The sequence below is a fragment of the Pantherophis guttatus genome, chromosome 14 (assembly GCF_059756535.1).
Source record: "Pantherophis guttatus breed Tessera chromosome 14, ASM5975653v1, whole genome shotgun sequence".
NCBI classification, from domain to species: Eukaryota; Metazoa; Chordata; class Lepidosauria; order Squamata; family Colubridae; genus Pantherophis; species Pantherophis guttatus.
In genome coordinates, this window is record NC_142076.1 from 3,968,222 (window position 1) to 3,990,584 (window position 22,363).

The 22,363-nt window shown below is 46.4% G+C and overlaps 1 protein-coding gene across 6 annotated transcripts in view; it reads right to left on the minus strand.

Moving 5' to 3' along the window:
- USP7 (ubiquitin specific peptidase 7) overlaps nucleotides 1-22,063 on the minus strand; it is a 122,687-nt gene extending 100,624 nt beyond the window's left edge. For 2 of the 6 annotated variants that reach the window (XM_087878501.1, XM_087878499.1), the window contains exons 1-2: nucleotides 21,868-22,028; nucleotides 8,846-8,949 (exon numbers count right to left, since the gene is read on the minus strand). Coding sequence is in view for 4 of the 6 variants with exons in the window: in XM_034420559.3 (XP_034276450.1) it covers nucleotides 3,110-3,224 (115 nt within the window). In the remaining 2 variants the exon portion in view is untranslated. Of the gene's footprint in view, nucleotides 1-3,109; nucleotides 3,849-8,845; nucleotides 8,950-21,867 lie in introns of those variants that run through there. The other 4 variants (XM_034420561.3, XM_087878498.1, XM_034420559.3 and 1 more) reach the window with 4 other exon arrangements.
- Nucleotides 22,064-22,363: the final 300 nt, after the last annotated feature.

Sequence of the window (22,363 nt, forward strand, 5' to 3'; positions counted from 1 at the left end):
CATCTACATGCCGTTGAAGTTGTAATTATGCAGAATGAGAGCTGGAAAAGTATTTACTAAATAAGTTTAAACAATTTTTATTTACTATATGGACTATAAGAATTTGTTCATTTCTTTTCTTGTATGAAAGATTTGCTGCCCCAAAATAGTTAAAAAAAAAAAGTAAACCCAAAACACGAACACAACTTTCATATATCCCAGTTCCATTAATTAGGGCTCAACCATCCCATTTATATTTGTGTGATCATCCCATAAATAAATCCGACAACTCCAACTTGTTCTTGGTTTATAAGGCAACTAATAAGAGGATAAATAAGGGAAGGAATAAACAGCATGGAGACAGCGGATACGCCAAAAGTTTTCTCAAAATATACAACTTATTGTTGCCTGGCTCAAGAGACAGGGGACATATTAACAAGCAATAATTCATCACCATGCATGAAATCCACCAGCTCAGGCAGCTTTGAAAAAGGATTAGGTAAATTCCTGGCAAATAGGTTTATCCATGGCTATTAGAGTCATTAAAGCTCAATACAGAAACCTCCATGGACAGTGGCAGTATACCACTGAATACTGGATTATGCAAACAAAGAGTAAGGAGTCCCTGCCACTTTCATTTCACGTCCTAGAAGCATCACCTGCTAGGAACAGATGAAGATGGATTTTGTTGGCAATGGGATAAAGAATCAGAAAAGCCTGGACAAAATCTCAGAATACTGTACTTTTCTATTATTATTTCAGTTCAGGGATGGTGAAATAACTGACTTTCTAAGTATTTGTTATCTCCTCAAAATACATATACTTCTAAGAAAGTGTTACTTTGCATTCAGCAAACTGCTTATGGTGATTACACAAAAAAATATGAATTAACAGCTAAGAGAATTTAAAATACAGCTTTTAATTCATCTGAAGTAAAACATACACACACAGAGAAAACTCTAATGTACCTCACAATATTTTTGTTACTGTTGTTTAACTGGACAACATAATAAGTGAGAACAGTTTGGATAGAAGACCCATAAACTAAGCTGGGGGAAAACAAGCTGAGAGAATTATACCTAAATTCATTTCATTTTACAAGTAGTACTCAGTTCTTTAAATATTGAAATAATAACTAGGACATCAAGGAGTGTGATCCTTAAGTTTTACATAAATGGGAAGGAAATAAGAATGACCCACTAAGGTTCAAGCAAGTCTTAAAATGAGGAAACAAGATTAACCAATAAAGTTCGGGCCCCATGACATGCAGGTCAGGACACGGTTTTACTCCACAACTTGCGCCTTTCTCAGCTGTCACAAAGTAACATTCTAGTCTTTGCGGTAGTCTTAATCTCGCATGTCTGAACTGTGCGACTTTGGACTGCATGACTGACCACTTCCTCATCCATCCTACTTCTTCTCATGTGCAGCTAAGTTCCTATGCGCAGAAAATTAAGCGTGTTTTACACACAGCAGCCAAAGTAGCCCAAACACTCTATTATTTTAAGGCCGGAAAATTCCTCACCACCTTTTTTTTTTTTTTTTAAGAAAAAGATGCTTCTGATTTCTGATCCCCTAAAGCACACAACCTTGTCACTAGGCTATATAAATGGGGGCGTTTTAAGATCCCACTCGCTAGGAGGAACCTAACAGTGAGAACCGGTTGCCTTCAGAAGTGGTGGGTGCTCCATCACTGGACTGGACTGCCATTTGTTCCGATTGGCACATAGGGTCTCCTGCTTGAACAGGGGGCTGGACTAGAAGACCTCCAAGGTCTCTTATTCTGATCGATTTGTAAAGAGGAAAGCGGCACCGAAAGAAATCAGAAGAACTTCGGGGAAGGGGGAAGGTCTGGTCTGGGAGGTCAGGAGCTGCATCTTCTTTGGGGGGAGGGGAGAAAGTCTTCCTCCTCCTCTCCCTCCTCCCCCCCCCTTCCAGCCTGCATGACTGAGCAGGGACAGGGGCCTGCTGGCTCCGGGCGAGCAGCGCAGCGCCAGCCTTGCTTGCTTCCTTCCTTCCGCCCGCTTGCTTGCTTCCCCGCCCCGAAAGCCGGGGCGCTCTCTGTAAATAACCCCTCCGTGCAGCAGCAGCGGCAGCAGCCGCCGTGCCCCAATTAAAAATGGCGAGCATCTCGCGTGGTTGGCTGCGTGCAAGCAAGCTACAATGGGAAGGGGCCGGAGGAGGCTTTTAAAACAAAACACCCCCAGCAAACAACGAGCGGCCGGCTGGCTGGCTGGCCGGCGCCTCCGCGGTGGCCGAGCGCCGCGCATTCCTGCAGGGGCAGCTTCCTCCACCCCCCCTCCCAATTTCCCTTTGCAGGCGGCGATGCCCCCCACTCCCCACCCAGCCAGGACCCCCACTCCCCCTGCGAGGAAGACGCCTCCGGGCCCTCCGCCGCCCGCCAAGCGGGGAAGCCTCCGCCCCCCAGCGCTGCCAAACTTTTAAACTTCGGCCTCGCGCGAGACGGCAGGCGCCTCCCCCCGGAAGGGGGTCGCTCGGGAAGGTCTTCCCAGATGCCGCACACACACACACACACGGGGGCCGCTGCTCTTGTGCCCGGAGACCCTTCCCCACCTCCGCCAACTAAACCGCACGTGGCCCAGAAGGGGGGAAAGGAGGCGCAGCGGGAACAAGCCCCGGAGTGGGGGGGGGTCCTTGCTGCGGAGGGGCTGCTCTTCCCCTTCCGAGGAAGGGGAGGGGGTGGGTTCTGGAGGATCGGGCCACTGGGCAAAAGGGGGGGAGAATGGCGGACCCCACCCAGCACATCTGGGAAGGGGTTCCAGGGAGGGGCCCCTCCTTCTCCTGCCAGGCGATCGGAAGCCCCCCCCCCGCAACCAAGGGGGGGGATGCAGCCCCCAGCACTGCGGGCCGGGCGATGCTGGAGAGCTGGAGCGGCTCCAGATTAGGGCGATCAAGCGCTTAGCGGGGGAAGGAAGGAGGGAGGGAGGTCGGAGCAGCGCCAGGGATGCGGGGTGCAAAAGGGGGATGCGCCCCGCTTCACCTGCGCAGGTGGAGGTGCGCGCAGGGCCCGGCCAGCAGCGAGAGCCCGATTTGGGGGTGTATTTTGAGGAGGGGGTTTGCCGGTGGCGAGGAGGGAAGAGAGAGGGAGGGGGGGGTCTTGCCTGCCTACCTTCCATCTCCATGTCCTCCGGCTCGCTGAGCTGCTGCTCGCCCGGCTTCTGCGGCGGCGGCGGCGGCGGCGGCTGCTGCTGCGGGGGCGGCGGCGGGTGATGGTGGTGGTTCATGGCGGGCGCCGGGGGCCCCTCAGGCGGCGGCGGCGGGGGCAGCGGCGGGGCGGGGGCTTCCTCGCGGCCTTCCTCGGCAGGCAGGGGCGGCGGCGGCGGCAGGGAGACGCGCACGTATTTGCTGGCGATGCGCCCAATGGCGGCGGGCGAGGCCGAGGGAGGCCGAGGCCCACCCGGCGAGGGCTGCCGGCTCCGGCGGGAGAGCGGCCCTCTGCGCGCCCGCCTGGCTCGGCCGCGGCTCCTCCGCCTCCTCCTCCTCCTCCTCCTCGCCCTCTCAAAATGGCCGACGCCGAGTGTCACATCCGCATGGGCGCCCCGGCCGAGCCGGGCCGGGCCGGGCCCGCGCCAACGCCAACGCCGCCGCCACGACACTCAAAGAAGGAGAGGCCCGACGGCCCTCACAGGCCCCGGGCCTCCGCCGAGCCTCGGACTCGCCTGCCGGGCTTTGCCTGCCTGCCTCTCGGCCGGCCGGGTTCGCTGGGCAGCGGGGAGCGGAGAAGGCGCGGAGGGAGCAGCCAGGAAAGGAGCACCAGCAGCAGCAGCAGCGCCGCGGCCGCCCCGGGAACAGCAACCGCCGCCGCTGCCGCCGCCGTCGTGGAGGAGGAGGAGGAGCCGAGGGGGGGGGAGGGCGGTGCGCGCCCCCGTGAGGGGAGGCAGGGGCGAGGCGGGCTGGCAACCCCCCCCACTGCGCGCGCGCGCCCCCGCCCCTGCCTCCCCCCACTGCGCGAGGGTCTCTTTCCCCCCCTCCCCACAGCAGTCTCTGGTGTCTGTGTGTCCGGAGGGGGGATTTATGCCCTCCCCCCCAGGAGGGCCTGCAAGGGCGAGAGGAGGAGGGGGGTTTCCCCCCCCGGAGTATCCTGGCATCCCCCCCCCCAGTTTGTCACGAAAGGGAAGAATGACTGGGCTGGCTGGCACAGGGCAAGCGATGGGGAGGATCGCCCACCCCCCTTTGCTCCTCCCCGCTCCCCCCCCAATAAGTGGGACCCCCGCAGATGGGCAGAGAAGGATGGCAGGCATGATGGTGTGGGGTTTGGTGGGGAGAAGGAGGAGAAGGGAGGGTGGGTGAGTAGGGACCCTGTTCCTCTCATTTCCTCCCCCTGTCTGCTGCCCCCTTCCTAGGTTCTCGGTCCTCCAGATAAAACTATTTTTGGGAAGTCCTCGACTTGACGATGGAGCCCCAAATTTGTGTTGCTAAGTGAGGCATTTCTTTAGTGAGTTTGCCTCATGACCTTTCTTGACGCAGTTCTCTTAAGTGAATCACTGCACTTGTTAAGTTAGTGGCATGGTTGTTAAGTGAATCCGGCTTCCTCATTGACTTTGCTTGTCAGAAGGTCGCAACGGGATAACCCCGGGACAGTGCAACTGTCATAAGCACATGCCAGTTGCCAAAGTATCTGAATTTTGATCATGTGATCATGAGGATGCCGCAATGGTTGTAAGTGTGAAAAATGGTCATAAGTTACTTTTTCAGTGCCGTTGTAACTTTGAACCGTCACTAAATGAATTCTTTTAAGTCTTAGGCTACCTGTACCACTATCACTGGTTCACTGGGCCTCTTTCAATTCCCTCTTGCAGTTTTTGTGGGGGGCATTGGCGTGATAATTCCTCTACTAATTTATGTAATGCAAAACACGGTGCCAACATAAAATAAATTGCTGGGTTACAAAGAGAAAGCAAATTAATTTCCCTGTCGAGTCATCCTGGATCAGGTTTAAACTGTCCTTTGTACCCCACCAATTACTCGATTGTTTTCCCACCCAAATCTACTTTAAAATCTGTTACCGCTTTGCATGTGTGTGTACGCAAATACAGTACACAGAGACTGTTCACAACACACCCATAAAGCTGGTTTAATCTGGAGATGTGTGCCATATATTTTGGAGGGGCTGGTTCTGAGAATGTAACCAGCGAGATTGTCGAAGAATCAGATCTCTTGAACATTGTTTCTCAACCTTGCCAACTACCATATAAGATGTTGGACTTCAACTCCCAGAATTCCCCAGCCAGCTATGTTTAGGCCAAAGGAGCAAGAATTGGCTCTTCAGAATTGGGCTGCAAAAATCTGCACTACCATTAGACATCCCAAAACTTAATCACTGCCGTTTAATGATCATCTGGAATTTTTGTAGCTCAAATCTGGTACCCCTTTTTCTAGTGGAAAATGGCTACTCGTTACTTGAATACAAGAAACAACGAGAAAGAAAACTAGTGCATAGTTACAAAGAAAGAAAAACTATTACATTTTTTTAAAAACAGGACATATGGATACAGCATATATATATAAACGTTCTAGATAAGGGTTTCAGTGAATAATAACCAAATTTCACTATAATCAGCCCTCGCTAATCTACATTGACAAATGATTCATCGGTATATTTCTGAGCTTTGCAAACAATTGAGTAACCCAAATATAAGAGAACAAACCTTTCCAGCCTCTGCAGCCATGTAGATTTAAGCATTGACTTATCCACCTCTTTAGCATCTATAGCAGCTAAGGATTTTTTTGCACCTCTTATGTAAATATTGGGAATGTGGAGATGGGAATCTGGATTTATTGTTCACTGCTACGGGGTTACCTATTCTGAGAATACTGTATGGCACATTTTTTCATTTGCCTGTATAATAATTACTCAGCAGAAAACGATTACCTGCTTATAAAGATAGAGAGTTTGTATTATTTTTTTAAGCAGTGATCATCAAGAATTTCTTCATGCTTTTTCTTAGATGCTGTGTTTGGCACAATTTATATTGTGGAGATGCATTAAAGCAGCACTTTGCTGGGCTTTTCCATGGGAATGAGGCAGGGATCCAGGAGAGGAGTTTTTTGGGGGGAAAGAATCAAGAAAATATGTAATTGGAGAAATTCAAGAAGATAAGTAATTTGAAGGTGCTGATAAAAATTGTGTGGGAGGGGAGGAGCAAAGTAGCTCTGGCAGATCGGGTTAATTTATACAATGTGCTATGTTAAAATTATTAGATTTTTATTCCACCTTTTATTTACTTGCAGAAAGACAATCAACTCTGGCAGTGAACATATCTAATACTCTTCCTTCCTCATATTTTCCCAACAACAACAACAACCCTGTGAAGTGGGTTAGGCTGAGAGAGAGGGACTGGTCCCAAATCCCCCAACTGTCATTCATGCCTAAAGCGGAACTAGAACTCCTTGTCTCCTAGTGATTGGCCCAAAGTCACCAAGCCAAGTCACCAAGCTGGTTTTCATGCCTGAACAAGGCCAAGCAGTCAAGATAATTTGTTTACTGGATAGCATGGTGTATAAGCTGGTTGGTCATTTCAATAAATCAAGCTGGTGCCTTACAGGGAGTCCTCAATTTATGGCCACAACTGAGCCCAAAATTTCTGTTGCTAAGTGAATTTTGACCCATTTTGCGACTTTTCTTGCTACAATTATTAAACGAATCACTACAGTTGTTAAGTTGATGACCACAATTGTTAAGTGAATGTGGCTTCTGGGTTGACTTTGCTTGTCAGAAGGTCACAAAAGGAGATCATGTGACTCTGGGACACGGTGACCGTCATAAGTATGAACCAGTTGCCACGGGTCTGAATTTTGATCATGTGGCCACAGGGATGCTGCCATGGTTGTAAGTCTGAAAAATGGTCATAAGTCACTTTTTCCGTGCTATTGTAACTTTGAAAAGTCACTAAATGAATGATTGTAAGTTGAGAACTACCTGTATTATAACACAGTTTAAAAATAATACAAGTTTACATGCACAGGTGTCTATATAGTGTGTTAGCTCTGACTGATTAACTTGATCATCTCACGGTAATGGTTTTTCTGAAATTTTAGCCAAAGGTAAATCCAATTAAAATGAATCCATTAAAAAGCAGGTGTTAAATTAATTCATCGGAAGGCAGAGCTAATGCAATCCTAGGCTGCATTAACAGAAGGGTAGAATCAAGATCACGTGAAGTATTAGGATCACTTTATCTTAGTAGGACTACATTTGGATACACTATCCAGTTTTGGATATCCATTTATATCCAAATGGATATCCACTATCCATTTATATTGTGGATATAAATAATATAAATAAGATGTTGAGAATCTGAAAAAAAAAGTGCAGAGAAGAGCAACAAAGATGATTAGAGGGCTGGAGGCTAAAACATGAACGGTTACAGGAACTGGGTATGTCTAGTCTAATGAAAAGAAGGAGTAGGGGTGACATGACAACGGTCTTCCAATATTTGAGTGGCTGCCACAAAGAAGAGGGGGGCAAATGATTATCCAAAGCACCAAAAAGAAAGATGAGAAACAATGGATGGACACTAATCCAGGAGAGATTCAACCTGGAAATAAGGAGAAATTTTCTGACAGTGAGAGCAATAAACCAGTGGAACAAGTTGCCTTTCAGGAGTTGTGGAGGGCTTCATCACTGGCTTTCAAGAAGAGATTCAGACCATTTGTCTGAAATGGTCTCTAGACTCTCCTACTTGAGAAGGGGATCAGACTAGATGACCTCCAAGGTCCCTTCCAACTCTTGTTTTTCTATGTTCTAATGAACCCCCATTGATGAGTTTCTAATTGCCTCTCTTTGATGAGCTTCCAAATATTTGAGGGGAGGTTTTCTGTTTCTGCAAGAGGGGGTATTGTTAGCCTTAATTTAACATATAAGAGGGAATCTGCGGATTAAAGTGCTTGTTTTTATTTCTTTTCTCTGAGAGGGCAGTGGTTGTTGATAGAGGGAGTGTGTATCAATTCAATAGGATCCCAAAATAATCATCCTGTGAAGTTGATTGGGCTGATGATTGATCCCAAAATCCCCCCAAAAGCCTCATCATTGAAGGTTAGCAGTCAAAGTTTCCCTCAGAGACCGAAGGCAGCTTTGTCTCTCAGCCCAATCTATCTCACAAGATGGTTATTGTGAGGCAAACAAAGAGTTGAGAACATGGTCCGTGCCACTTTGAGTTGTACAGAATAAAGGTGGGATATAAATCTAGCAAATAAAAATAAATACTGTAAATACAGTCTTCCTAGTCACAATCCAAAACCTTCATCTCTCCATTATATTATCTAGAGCAGTGTTTCTCAACCTGGACAACTTTAAGATGTGTGGACTTCAACTCCCAGAATTCCCCAGCCAGCCATGTTTAGGCCATGCTGGCTAGGGAATTCTGGGAGTTGAAGTCCACACATCTTGAAAGTTGTTGCTTAAACACCTGTTCCTCAAACAATTATTTGAAGTGAGATAGTTGTCAATTCTGCAACGCTTGTTATAAGTGTAGGTGGAACCAGAGATAAAGTTAATCCCCCGCCCCCAAAACCTGAAAAATCTGGTATTTCACAAGCCAGTAGATTTTCTGGAATCAGTTTTTCTCTTTGTAACTTCTTGCATTGCTCTGGTGTTCTGGGTCTTATCATAAACCCTGATTAATAAACCACTGTGTGAGTGGGCACACAAACCATGAAGCAAAAACCACATTATGAACTTCGATAGGTTGGGGCTTAGTCTAGTTGTTATATACAAAATCACAGTTCTCAGGATTCTGATGAAATATCCTTGAAATTTAAAAGATAATAAGTTTTCTTTTTCTAATATAATTTACATGTTACTTTTCACAGGCTATTTTTTGTTTTTTAAAAAAGAAAGAATTACTTGAGAGTATCCTTGTAAAGTCCCAGTCATCTGCAGAAAGAGCCGTGTGGATCAGCTTCCCAAACATGAGTAAATATCACTTTATTCTCCAGGAATGGATTCTCCTGCAAAAGGTTAGAAATGTAAACTAAGTCATGCCTTTGAGCTAAAACCAAGCTGCTCTCTTCCATTTCACATTCCTTCCAATTGCAATACTAATAGCACTTACAGTGGGGCAAAAAAGTATTTAGTCAGCCACCAATTGTGCAAGTTCTCCCACTTAAAAAGATGAGAGGCCTGTAATTGTCATCATAGGTAGACCTCAACTATGAGAGACAAAATGAGAAAACAAATCCAGACAATCACATTGTCTGATTTGAAAAGAATTTATTTGCAAATTATGGTGGAAAATAAGTATTTGGTCAATATCAAAAGTTCATCTCATTACTTTGTTATATATCCTTTGTTGGCAATGACAGAGGTCAAACGTTTTCTATAAGTCTTCACAAGGTTGGCACACACTGTTGCTGGTATGTTGGCCCATTCCTCCATGCAGATCTCCTCTAGAGCAGCGATGTTTTGGGGCTGTCGCTGGGCAACACGGACTTTCAACTCCCCCCAAAGGTTTTCTATAGGGTTGAGATCTGGAGACTGGCTAGGCCATTCCAGGACCTTGAAATGCTTCTTACGAAGCCACTCCTTCATTGCCCGGCGGTGTGTTTGGGATCATTGTCATGCTGAAAGACCCAGCCACGTTTCATCTTCAATGCCCTTGCTGATGGAAGGACGTTTGCACTCAAAATCTCACGATACATGGCCCCATTCATTCTTTCCTGTACACGGACGGATCAGTTGTCCTGGTCCCTTTGCAGAGAAACAGCCCCAAAGCATGATGTTGCCACCTCCATGCTTCACAGTAGGTATGGTGTTCTTTGGATGCAACTCAGCATTCTCTCTCCTCCAAACACGACGAGTTGTGTTTCTACCAAACAGTTCTACTTTGGTTTCATCTGACCATATGACATTCTCCCAATCCTCTTCTGGATCATCCAAATGCTCTCTAGCAAACTTCAGACGGGCCCGGACATGTACTGGCTTAAGCAGGGGGACACATCTGGCGCTGCAGGATCTGAGTCCCTGGCGGTGTAGTGTGTTACTGATAGTAGCCTTTGTTACATTGGACCCAGCTCTCTGCAGGTCATTCACTTGGTCCCACCGTGTGATTCTGGGATTTTTGCTCACCGTTCATGTGATCATTTTGACCCCACGGGGTGAGATCTTGCGTGGAGCCCCAGATCGAGGGAGATTATCAGTGGTCTTGTATGTCTTCCATTTTCTAATTATTGCTCCCACAGTTGATTTTTTCACACCAAGCTGCTTGCCTACTGCAGATTCAGTCTTCCCAGCCTGATGCAGGTCTACAATTTTGTTTCTGGTGTCCTTCGACAGCTCTTTGGTCTTCACCATAGTGGAGTTTGGAGTGTGACTGTTTGAGGTTGTGGACAGGTGTCTTTTATACTGATAACAAGTTCAAACAGGTGCCATTAATACAGGTAATGAGTGGAGGACAGAGGAGCCTCTTGAAGAAGAAGTTACAGGTCTTTGAGAGCCAGAAATCTTGCTTGTTTGTAGGTGACCAAATACTTATTTTCCACCATAATTTGCAAATAAATTCTTTCCAAATCAGACAATGTGATTGTCTGGATTTGTTTTCTCATTTTGTCTCTCATAGTTGAGGTCTATCTATGATGACAATTACAGGCCTCTCTCATCTTTTTAAGTGGGAAAACTTGCACAATTGGTGGCTGACTAAATACTTTTTTGCCCCACTGTATATACCGCTTCACTGTGCTTTTACAGCACTCTCTAAGCAGGTTTACAGTGTCAGCAGGTCACCTCTCCAACAATCTGAGTCCTCATTTTTCCCATCTTGGAAAGGATGGAAGCAGGGGTGAAATCTATTTACCTTCCTTAGCGGTTCGGAAGTGCACGCATGTGCATGCATCACATGTGCGCGCAGACCTTCTGCACATGTGCAAAATCTGCGCATGCGCAGAAGGTAACACATTACTTCCTGGTTAAAACCAGGACGTAACGACATCCAAGTGGGTGGGTGGAGCTTCACTCCGCTATTGCTACCGGATCACCAAACCACCCGCCACGATCGCTACCGGATTTCATCCCTGGATGGAAGGCTGAATCAACCTTGAGCCAGTCAGGATCGAACTCCTGGCAATGGGCAGAGTCAGCATGCAATACTGCATTCTATCCACTGTGCCACCGCTGCTCCAATAGGAATGGCTGTAATCTTTAACTGAGTGATCATGATTTGATTGTGGTTTGCCCCCCTTCGTTTCCAAGCCTCTGCCTCCCTAATTGCTGAAAGCTCAGGCTCTCTTGCCCCCTGCCCCTATTCTGAATGCCTTGCTCATACTTCTGATTGTTTTAAAAAAAGACAATCCCTCTAAACTCACTGGGTCTAGGATAGTGATGGTTAACCTTTTCGGCACCGAGTGCCGAAACTGGAGTGTGCTTGTGTATGCGCATGCTGGAGTGCGGAACCCCGGAACCTGGAAGAGAGCAGCTGGCTGGTGTGCATGTGCGTGGCAGCCAGCTGCACTTCCGGTTTCTGTTGCACGCATGCACGCCGGACAGCTGGTCCATCGCACATGCACACCGGACAGCTGCTCTCTTTTGGGTTCCATTGCGTGCATGCACGCTGGCCAGCTGAACCCAGAAGAGAGCAGCTGGCCGGTGAACATGCGCGATGGACCAGCTGTCCGGCGTGCATGCGTGCAACGGAACCTGGAAGAGCAGCTGGTGATGGCATGCGTGCCCACAGGGCTCTGCGTGCCACCTCTGGCACGCTTGCCATAGGTTCGCCATCACGGGTCTAGGACAACTCTCCGTGGCCAACTTGCAACCACCAACTTGCCACGGGACAATTCGCCGTGGGACAAGAGTTACACTAACATCGAAGAAACGGTAGAAGAGAATCATTAAAAAAAAGATGCCAAAGGAGAGGGACAAAATGAAATGACAAAAATTAAGTTATTTTAATGAAATTGTTTTAAATAATTAAATTGAATTATTGAATTGTCCTGCGTCAAGGTGTCCCATGGCAGGTTGGCCATGGTGAATTGTCTGCAGTGAGTTGGCAGCGGTAAATTGTCCCATTCTGAAACTCACCTCTTCCCTTTACCAAACCAGAAAACCTGGGATTTGGCCATGATCCTGCCATGTCCCCTCAGCATTGTGTACTTCAAAAAATCCCAGGCACTGAATTCATTCTAGCAGCCAATGTTCTAATGGGGATGGAATCCTTCAGGTTTAACAACCCTGTCATCACACCCCCTAAAATCAGCCCATGTTTTTGTACCACCAAGGATTAAGCTGCACATCGAATGTACATCTAAAGCATCGGCAGCTGTGCTTTGCAAACTCGGAGTAGGGCTCCTTCTGAACTGTCTACTCGGTGTTTGCACAAAATGTTGCTGTTAACCAAGATATATATTTATAGATTTAACCAGTGGTGAAATCCAGATTTTTTTTACTACCGGTTCTGAGGGTGTGGTGGGCGTGGTGTGGCTTGGTGGGCGTGGCAGTGCAAAATCCCCATTCCCACCCCACTCTGGGACCAGCCAGAGGTGGAATTTGCCAGTTCTCCGAACTACTCAAAATTTCCGCTACCGGTTCTCCAGAACGTGTCAGAACCTCCTGGATTTCACCCCTGCTTCACTCCCATGATATACTTCTAACCTTCTTCTTGACTTCTATGTGCTTGATGTTATATGCTTGAAATGAACATCTATAAATCGAGGACCACCTGTGTGTTGTTACATTGCTTGGCCATGAGTGGGTGTAAACCAGTAAGATGTTTCAACCAAAAACTACAGTAGTGGCCAAAATTGTGGAAACCTTTTGGGAAAAGTGTATTTTCTAAAACTAGCTAATAAAACCACATTTTTTTTTGGAGTAGTACCATAAAATTATATATCAATGGAAAGATAATTTAATCAAGAATGTAATGCAATAAGCTTTAGGAAGGATTTGCTATTGGAATAAGGTAACAGCGTTCCGTGCGCCTTTGGCGTTGAGTCATGCCGGCCATATGACCACGGAGACGTCTTCGGACAGGGCTGCCATTCTAGCAGTGGAATAGGATTATCTTGAAACTCCAAAAAAAGTGGTGTTATTAGCCATCAAACTTCAAATATACACTTTTCCCAAAAGGTTTCCACAATTTTGGCCACTACTGTATGGACTTCATCTTCACCTGGTGTCTTCTTGGTCAAGCATTAACTGGTTCTCTGCAGTCTCTCCATTGATGGATTTGTAGAAATATTTATGATTAGATTGAAATTGGACATTTCTGCTCATAGTGTTCAATTTGAGCTTGGCATCTGCTGATCTTGGCTGTACCTGTCATTTGCTGCTTTATTGTTTCTGGTGCTTCCTTGATCTTCCTTGTTTCCACTTGACATTTCTTGACCAGGTGTTCTTTGGTCTTTTTGTTCTTCAGCTTCTTCTGTTTCATCCGTTCTAGCTTGCTTGCGACTAACCTTAGCACGCTGATCTTATCTTCTATCTCGGTGGTGCAGCATATGCCCTTTTTTCCTTCTTTGTTGATTTTGTGTCCCAGGTATTCAGTTATTTCTGCAGCGGTGCTCTACGTTAGCTGACTTGTTTCTTACAGTGAGCTGGTGCTTATATTTGATATTAAAATATTGTCATACTTTTAATAGTTCTGCTTGCTGTTTCTTTGGAAGAAGCTTCGCATCAGGCAACCTCATGGTGTTGTTCTTGTGTGGTTGTTTTAGCTCACGGGTTTCAAACTCGATTTCATTGAGGACCGCTTCATCACGGTTGTGTTCGACCTCGGGGGCCCGGAGTGGGCGTGTGGTGGCCCGAGTGCTCTGCCAGCGAAAATAGCCTCCTGAGGTCCATTTTGGGCTGCAACGGCCTCCTGCAACCGTCTGCTAGTGAAAACGGAGCTCGGGAGGGCCACACGCAGCTCTCCTGAACTCTGTTTTCGCTGGCAGAGGCACTGTGGGCCAGTCCTTCGCTGTTTCCATGGCGGCCCCGCCGGCCAGATCTAAGCACCCTGCGGGCCATATCCGGCCCCCAGGCCTTGAGTTTGACACCCCTGCTTTAGATGCTCAGTTAGTCTTTCTTTCAATTCTCCTTTTCTAATTAGTTTGTTGTTTCTGAGGAAAAGGCAGAGGGGAAGGTCCCTGGTTTGGAAGGAAAAAATGTGTCAATTGCTATGCTGACTTCTTCTATTTCTGATTCTTCCTGGTTTGCCTCTGCCTTCTGAGAAACTTCTGGCAAGACTTTGATCTCTTTGTCCTGGGTAGACCTTTGCAATTCTCCCAATTTTGCTTTTGGGGATACTTTTATTTCGTGTTATAAACTGACATTGATCTGCTAGCCTCTCTTCTGTTACTTCTGGTTCTGAATGTTGTTCTTTTCCAGAAATAAAGGCATTCTTTTCAGTTATCCTCTTCTCGTTGGATTTGATTCGTAATAACAGTCCTGAATTCTGCAGCCCGTTTGCCCCAAGATGTCCAGAAACTGGATGAAAAGATGGTCTGGATGATAACCAATCTGGTCTGTAAATTACTTCTCATCCTATTGTTTATGGGAAAGACATTCTTTGCCTGGCTCTTCTGGTGACAGCTGCCTCCTACAGTTGAACCTCAGCAGAGGTGAGTTCAGCAGGTACTGATCAGTTCTGGAGAACTGGTAGCAGAAATTTTGAGTAGTTCGGAGAACCGATAGTAAAAATTCTGATTGGGAGGAAATGGGGATTTTGCAGTAACCTTCCCCTGGAGTGGGGTGGGAATGGAGATTTTACAGTATGCTTCCCTGCCACGCCCACCAAGCCACACCCACCAAGCCATGCCACGCCCACCAAGCCACACCCACTGAACCAGTAGTAAAAATTTTTGAAACCCACCACTGAACCTCAGGCATAGCTCTAACCTTCCTCAGAGCACACAAACCCCACAATCACATCAAGGTAGGGCTTCACTGGGCAGGGTTGAAATGCTACCGGTTCGCTTCGGTTTGGGCATGCGCATTATGTGCCAAAAGGATGCTTGGGAAGATAAGTAGAACAGCGAGGGGGAGGGATCAGCTGTGGCACGTGGTTTAGCTTTGCTAGAAAGCGGGAAATCCTGCTTTCTAGCAAAGCTAAACCGTGCGGCAGAAGCGATTGTCAAATCGTAGCTTTTTTAAACTACCAGTTCAAGTGAACTGATAGCTTTTTAAATGCGCAGCACACGTTTGGTGCGCATGCGCAGCGTGCATTTGGCGCACAGCGCGCATATGCGGCCAGCGAACCAGTAACAAACCGGTTCAGATTTCACCACTGTCACGGGGAGATTATTGTAATTATGGTTTTTTGTATCCAGATGTTTGGACTGGTTTGGAATTTCTGCATACAGAACAATCTGCAGTCACAGCTGCCAGTTCTTCTGTTGGCCTTCATACCCATCCAGTTCTTCTCAAGAACCTAGAACAGTGATGGCTAACCTTTTCAGGACCGAGGGCCCAAAGCGCACGCCCCCAAAATGCAATGCGCATGCGGCCCCAGTGCATGCGTCCTGTACCCTGTGCATGCATGTGTGGCCCTCACATGAACCCTGCCCCCATGCATGCACGCACCGCCCCACGCATGCACCCCTGCATGCATGCACGGTCCCCCTGGATGTGCCCTGCCGCCACGCATGCACGCATACCGCCCACATGCACCCTGCCCTGCGCATGTGTGTGCGGCCCCACCACATGCAGGCTGCCCCCTATGCATGCACGGCAGAGACCCAAAGACCAGCTGGCTAGCGGGAGGCACGTGTAAATGCGTGGTGGAGCTGAACTGGGGCAACGGCTCACGAGCCCACAGAGTGGGCGCTGCATGCCACCTCTGGCATGCTTGCCATAGGTTCGCCATCACGTACCTAGAATGTCATAATCTATCAGTACAGTAAATGGATGAATCCAACAGTGTGGCCTTTTGTAATTGTCTGATGGAAATTTTGTCAAGGCACAGCTTTTGTAAAGTGCTGTTCGGGATTTTTTGATACAGCACCCAATGCGTCACACCACTGGGACCACCACAGTTGGCTTATGCCATAATCCTATGTCAATTTCAATTTTCAGATCTTAATATTTTGTGACCTTCAATTCTTTGTCTTGTATTTCACCTGGTATCAATTATCCACAAATTCTTCTTTCCTACCAATGTTGTATCTGGTATATTATGAGCCAAGATTATCAGCCTACATTTGAAACTCCCGCAATATTTTAATATGCTGATTTTCAACTTATTTTTTTCAACTCTATATTCCCACCAAGTTTTCTTTCTTTACTGGCCTATGATAATTTTTTTATTACATGCACTAAAATGTGACCTCAAGGCCGGAAGTTGGTTGACCTTCACGCACATTATGTTATTTTCAAGAACATAGGATGTCGTAATATATCGCCATAACCTATGTGAGGATCCTTTTATAATTGTTGATGGAAATTTTGTCTATGTGCAGATTTTAATAAATTATTTACTATATTACTATAAATAAATAGTTACTATTACTATTACTATAAATAGTTTGTTATAAATAAACTATTATTTATAATATTGTGTTTCCTCGAAAATACGACTTACCCTGAAAACAAGCCCTAACCTGATTTTCATGCCTGTGCCTAATATAAGCCCTACATCCTCCCCAAATAAGCCCTAGTTAAGTCCCACCTACCGTCTGGTTGTATAAGGTACGGCAAGACGCATGCATAAAAATCAAGCTGGGGCGGGGTGGTGGGGTGGTGGTGCCCCATGCGCCCCACAACCGCTTACAGGACCTCTACGGCCAGGCCTCCCATGCCCCAACACCTGTCACGCCACGGCCCGACTTCTTCTGCAGCCGCTGGTGGCCACTTGCGGCCAGACGTCATGTGATGCATCGTGCCGGTGGTGCTGCTCGTGCGTGCAATGGTACAGTGCCCCACTCAGCCTCCTGCTACAGCGACAGCACCGGTGCGACGAGCCATGAGGTGTCTGGCTGCAACCGGCCACCAGTGGCTGCAGAAAAAGTCAGGCAGTGGTGTGACAGGTGTCAGGGCATGGGAGGCCTGGCTGCAGCGGTCCTAAGGTAAGCGGGTAAAACGTCCCCCCAAAATAAGACCTGGTCAGTGGTGAAATGTAAAATTTGTTATTACCGGTTCTGTGGGCGTAGCTTGGTGTGGGTGGGTTTAATATGACTGGGTGGGCGTGGCCAACTTTTTTTTTTTAACTTTAAAAAGCATTTTTTCAACAACAACTTCAGCCAGAGGTTGTAGAAAAAATGCTTTTAAAAGGCTCTGACAATCCCAGCTGAGCTGCGCGATCATCAGAGGCTTTTTTTTTTTTTACTTTTAAAAGCATTTTTTCAGCCGAAGAAAAAATGCTTTTAAAAGTTTTAAAAAAAGCCTCTGATGATTGTGTGGCTCAGCTAAGCATGTGGGGGGTGGGGGTGGCAGGGATTTTTGCTACCGGTTCTCTGAACCACCCGCCTCCATCGCTACCGGATCGGATGATCTGGTCCGAACCGGGAGCATTTCACTCCTGGATGGACCTAGTGCTTATTTTGGGGAAAATACGGTACTATTACTTAAAAAGTTTATTACATTATTTTCATAGAACATATATTTGGAGTCAGTGAACAATCTGAAACTTCATGAAGGGGTTGATGAACTGAAGAGTTTGGGGATCACTGTCCTAGGAACTTCACCCCAGGGATATTCCTGTAGTTATGGTTGGACTTAGGAAAGAAAACTTTCCTAGTGGTTATTTCTGACTTAACTTCAGTTCCACTCATTTAGATTTATCTCTTGGTTTAAATTTAGAGCAAGGGAAGGCTTCTACTTCAGTAGTGAATGCTATAAACGTGAGCCTCTTGTTCTGGCTTTATCATGATGAATACAGTACAAGCAGTCCTTGAATTACAACTACCGTATAATTGAGCCCTGGAGTACAGTCATAAGACTGGGTAGACTTATACAGACGCAAGATTCGAAAGGATCTTGACAAACTTGAACATTGGGCCCTATCCTACAATTTAGTGGTGAGAAGAGTGAGGTTTTATACTTGGGCAAGGAAAAAAAACAATGCACAGCTGTACAATAGGTGGTATCTGGCTCAAGAGCAGCAACTGTGAAAGGGATCTAGAAATCCTAGTGGAAAACCATTTAAATGTGAGCCAGCAGTGTGTTGCAGCTGCCAAAATATCTAATGTGATCCTAGGCTGCATTGACAGAGGGATAACATCAAGATCAAATGAAGTGTTAATGTCACTTTATACTGCACTGATGAGACCACACTTCGAATACTGTGTCTAGTTTTGATCCACCATAATACAATAAACCACTTTTTCTACAATACTAGAAAAACTGTAGAGAAGAGCAACAAAGATGACTAGGAGATTGCGTGCTAAAACATACAATGAATGATTGCGGTATCTAGGTATGTCTAGTCCAGTGGTGAAATCCAATTATTTTTACTACCGGTTCTGCGGGCGTGGCTTGGTGGACGTGGTGTGGCTTGGTGGGCGTGGCTTGGTGGGCATGGCAGGGGAAGGATATTGCAAAATCTTCATTCCCATCCTACTCTGGGGCCAGCCAGAGGTGGTATTGGCTGGTTCTCCGAACTACTCAAAATTTCCGCTACCAGTTTTCCAGAACCTGTTAGAACCTGCTGGATTTCATGGCCTAGAGGTGGAGCTCTTGCCTCACAATCAGGAGATTGTGAGTTTGATCCTAGGTAGAGGCAGATGTAGGGTCTTCTGCTCGGGCAGAGGGTTGGACTCGATGACCTGCAAGGTCCCTTCCAACTCTGTTAATCTATCCCTGAAAGTTTTTAAGAAAAGATTGGGCAACTGTTTGTCTGGGATGACATTAGCTTTCTTGCCATGGGTGGGAGGATGAACCACAAGGTCCCTGCCAGCTCTGTGATTCCAATATTTACATGCAAAAGGTAAAATTTAGATTTTCTTTGCAGCATTGTTACTATTATTTTTGTTTATATGATGAAGTACACACACGTGATCCCTATCATCAGCATTCTGTGCATGTCCTGATTCATGTTTTAATGTGTGAATCAGAACACAATGTGTTTCCTCATTCCCACATGAAAACATAAGCCACAATGTTTTAAGTGCAAGGCCCAGCTGTGTCTTAGCGTAATGTTTGAACCATCCCTGAAGGCAGGCAGCCTTTTTATCTGAGGTCAGGGAGGCTCCATCCCTACAGAAGCAACTGGCCTCCCAGCAGAGGCCATTCCATCCTTTTCAAAAAGAAATTTGTATAAGCTGTAAGAGCTTCGTGGTTTTGTAATAAAACTTTTTTTGTTTTCTTTTGCCAAATGATGTTGTGAAGCAGATATGCTGCAAAAAACCCCCGTCAATTGAATAAAGTTTAAAATGAAGCAGACAAGTATTTTGATTTTTCATAGCCTTAGAATGAATTGGTTGATGCTGTTGCCTGCCACAGCCTACAATGGATGCACAATGGAGGTGGATTTCCGGAATATACAGTAAGTAACAAGTAGGATTAACCAGGAAAGTAATCCTGGTAAGAAAACACCAAATAGTTTTCCGGCTATCACTCAGGAAGTTCCAAGAAGCTAGCAAAGAAATTCTTGATTATGCAGAATTTTTTTGGAACAGAACTGGACTCACATTTCCACCAAATACTCAAGGGGAGAAGATGGATGAGTGATTTGACACAGTAGACCACAACCTATTACTTGGTAAGCTAGAACGATATGGAGTGGGCAGGCACCCTTAGATGGATTCGCAGGTGGCTGACCAACTGCACTCAATGGGTAAGTCCTCAATGGACCTACAGCGAACCTTATGGCACGCGTGCCACAGGTGGCACGCAGAGCCCTCTCTGTGGGCACACGCACCATCACCCCAGCTCAGCCAGCTGGTTGTCAGTTTTCCGAGGTGCACATGTGTGCTGGCCAGCTGGTCGTTGGGTTTACGGCACTCTGGCGCGTGCACCTTCCGGTTTGGGCACTCTGTGCCTAAAAGGTTCGCCATCACTGACCTACAGTATAGTTACATGGAAGGAAGCATGCAGTGGGATACCACAAAGTTTGGTCTTCGGCCCAGTACTTTCAACATCATCATCATCAATAATTTAGATGAGGGGATAGAAGAGGAACTGATCAAATTTGCAGATGACACCAAATTTGTGGGGGGGGGATCGCTTTAGCAAATTGGCTTAAGATCCAGAACAATGTTCAATCAATCAATCAATCAGAATAGACCTTGGAAGTCTTCTGATCCTAACCCTTGCTCAAGCAGGAGACCCTATACTATTTTGACATCTTGACAGACTTGAGCATTGAGCCATATCCAACAATATGTAATTCAGTGGTGTTTCGATTAGTTTAGTTTACTTTAAAGTTTATTGATTAGCCCTTGGGCCATATCAAAGTGCAGAGTTCCAGATACAAATTATTACTAACATCTGATAAAATCAATTCAAAATGGAATTGGATAAAACACAATTTAAAATGAAACAGGAATAACATACGATTTAAAATGAAATTGGATTCACCAATTCAATTGGTGAAAAAGTAAGGCCCTATACTTAAGCAGGAAAAGCCAAATGCACAGGTGTGGAACAAGTGATACCTGGCTCAACAGCAGTACCTGTGAAAGGGATCTAGGAGTCCTAGCAGACAAATACTTAAGTATGAGCCAGCAGTGTGCTGCAGCTGCCAAAAAAGCCACTGCACCAACAGATCGTATCAAGATCATAAGAAGTGATAATACCACTTTATAAGTACTAATGAGGCCACACTTGGAATGCTGTGTCCAGTTCTGGTCACCACAAAAAAAATTGAGTCCCTGGAAAGTGCGCAAAAACAACAACAAAGAGGATAAGAGGTCTGGAGGTTAAATTGTATGATGAATGGTTGAGGGAGCTTCCGTGTTTCCCCCAAAATAAGACCCTGTCTTATATTTTTTTGAACCCCAAAATAAACTCTTGGCCTTATTTTCAGGGAGGTCTTATTATTTTGGGGTGCATGGAGCAAGACGGGGCTCCTCTTGCCATCTTACCTGATTTCCAGCTCTGTCTCCCTAACCCTAACCAGAAGAAATGGCGGGGACCGGCTGTGCATGCGTTTAAATATTTTTGGGAAGGGCTTATTTTCAGGGGGGCTTATTTTATCGCATGCACTCAAAATCCCAATTGGACTTATTATCAGGGGAGGTCTTATTTTCAGGGAAACAGGGTAGGTATGTCTACCCTATCAACAAGAAAGATCAGGGGGTACACGATGGCAGTCTTCCAGTGCTCTGAAGGGCTGTTATGAAGAGGAGAGGATTGACTTCTTCTCCAAAGCCCCCGGGGGCAAGATAAGAAGTAATAGGTGGAAGATTATCAAAGAGAGATCCAACTACCGATAGAAGTAGGGAGAAATTTCCTTACAGTGAGAAGAATCAATCAATGGACGGGGTTGCCTCCTGGAGTTTTGGGCGCTCCATCACTGGACAACCATTTGACCGGGATGGTGTTGAGTGTAGACAACCCAGGAATGGCACACCTGAAGAAACACTCAGGAAGGAGTCACATGGGACCAGCATGGAAAGATAGGAAGCCACTGAGGCTGCAGAGAACATTATGCAACAAAGGAAAGGCCACTCAAAATATCTTCCTGGCCACCATCCTTTAATTAGTAAAAGTAACAGAGTTGGAAGGGACTTTGGAGGTCATCTAGTCCAACCCCCTGCTCACGCAGGAGACCTGTACTAGCGATTTGAACCGCCGAACTGCTGACCTTTCTGATCAACAAGCTCAGTGTCTTAGCCACTGAGCCAGTGGGAGAACATCCTACTGTACCCAGCAGAAGTCCCTGAATCTCTCTTTAAGAAGAAATGTCTAAAGAAAACGCCCTTTCATTCAACAGAATGAGAACGAGTAGAGACATTTTTCTCTGCCTAGCAAAAACTTTGATGCCCCTCTTGGGTTGGAGCTTGGTGATGGCGGCATACCTGGGATATAACTGGCACGAGGCTCTCAGGAAACGAACTCCTCCGTTCCTCGCTGTTGGTCTCTCCGAGCCAGGCCAAGCACATTGGCATGGGTGCCCGGGGGTGTGAGGCATCAATGTTCCAAAAGGAGAACCTGCACAAATGGGATGGAATGTGCAGATCTGAGCCTGGCACCCCATTGGCCGAGGCGCAGCTAAGAAAGAGAAAGTTCCATCAACAGAAGGTCTAGCATGGCAACCGGGTTGGCACACGGAGGGAGCTGAGCTGCTTGGCAAGGGCACAAGTGCAGAGCTAGAAGAAAGAGACTTCTACAGAATACCCCAAAGCAGGGATTCTCCAGCCTTGGCAATGTTAAGACTTCTGGACTTCAACTCCCAGAATTCTGCTATCTGTGGAATTCTGGGAGTTGAAGTCCCCAAGTTTTAACGTTGCCACAGTTGGAGAACCCTGTCCTAATGTTGGACCTAGATGTTGAGCCAACATTATGATTTGGATC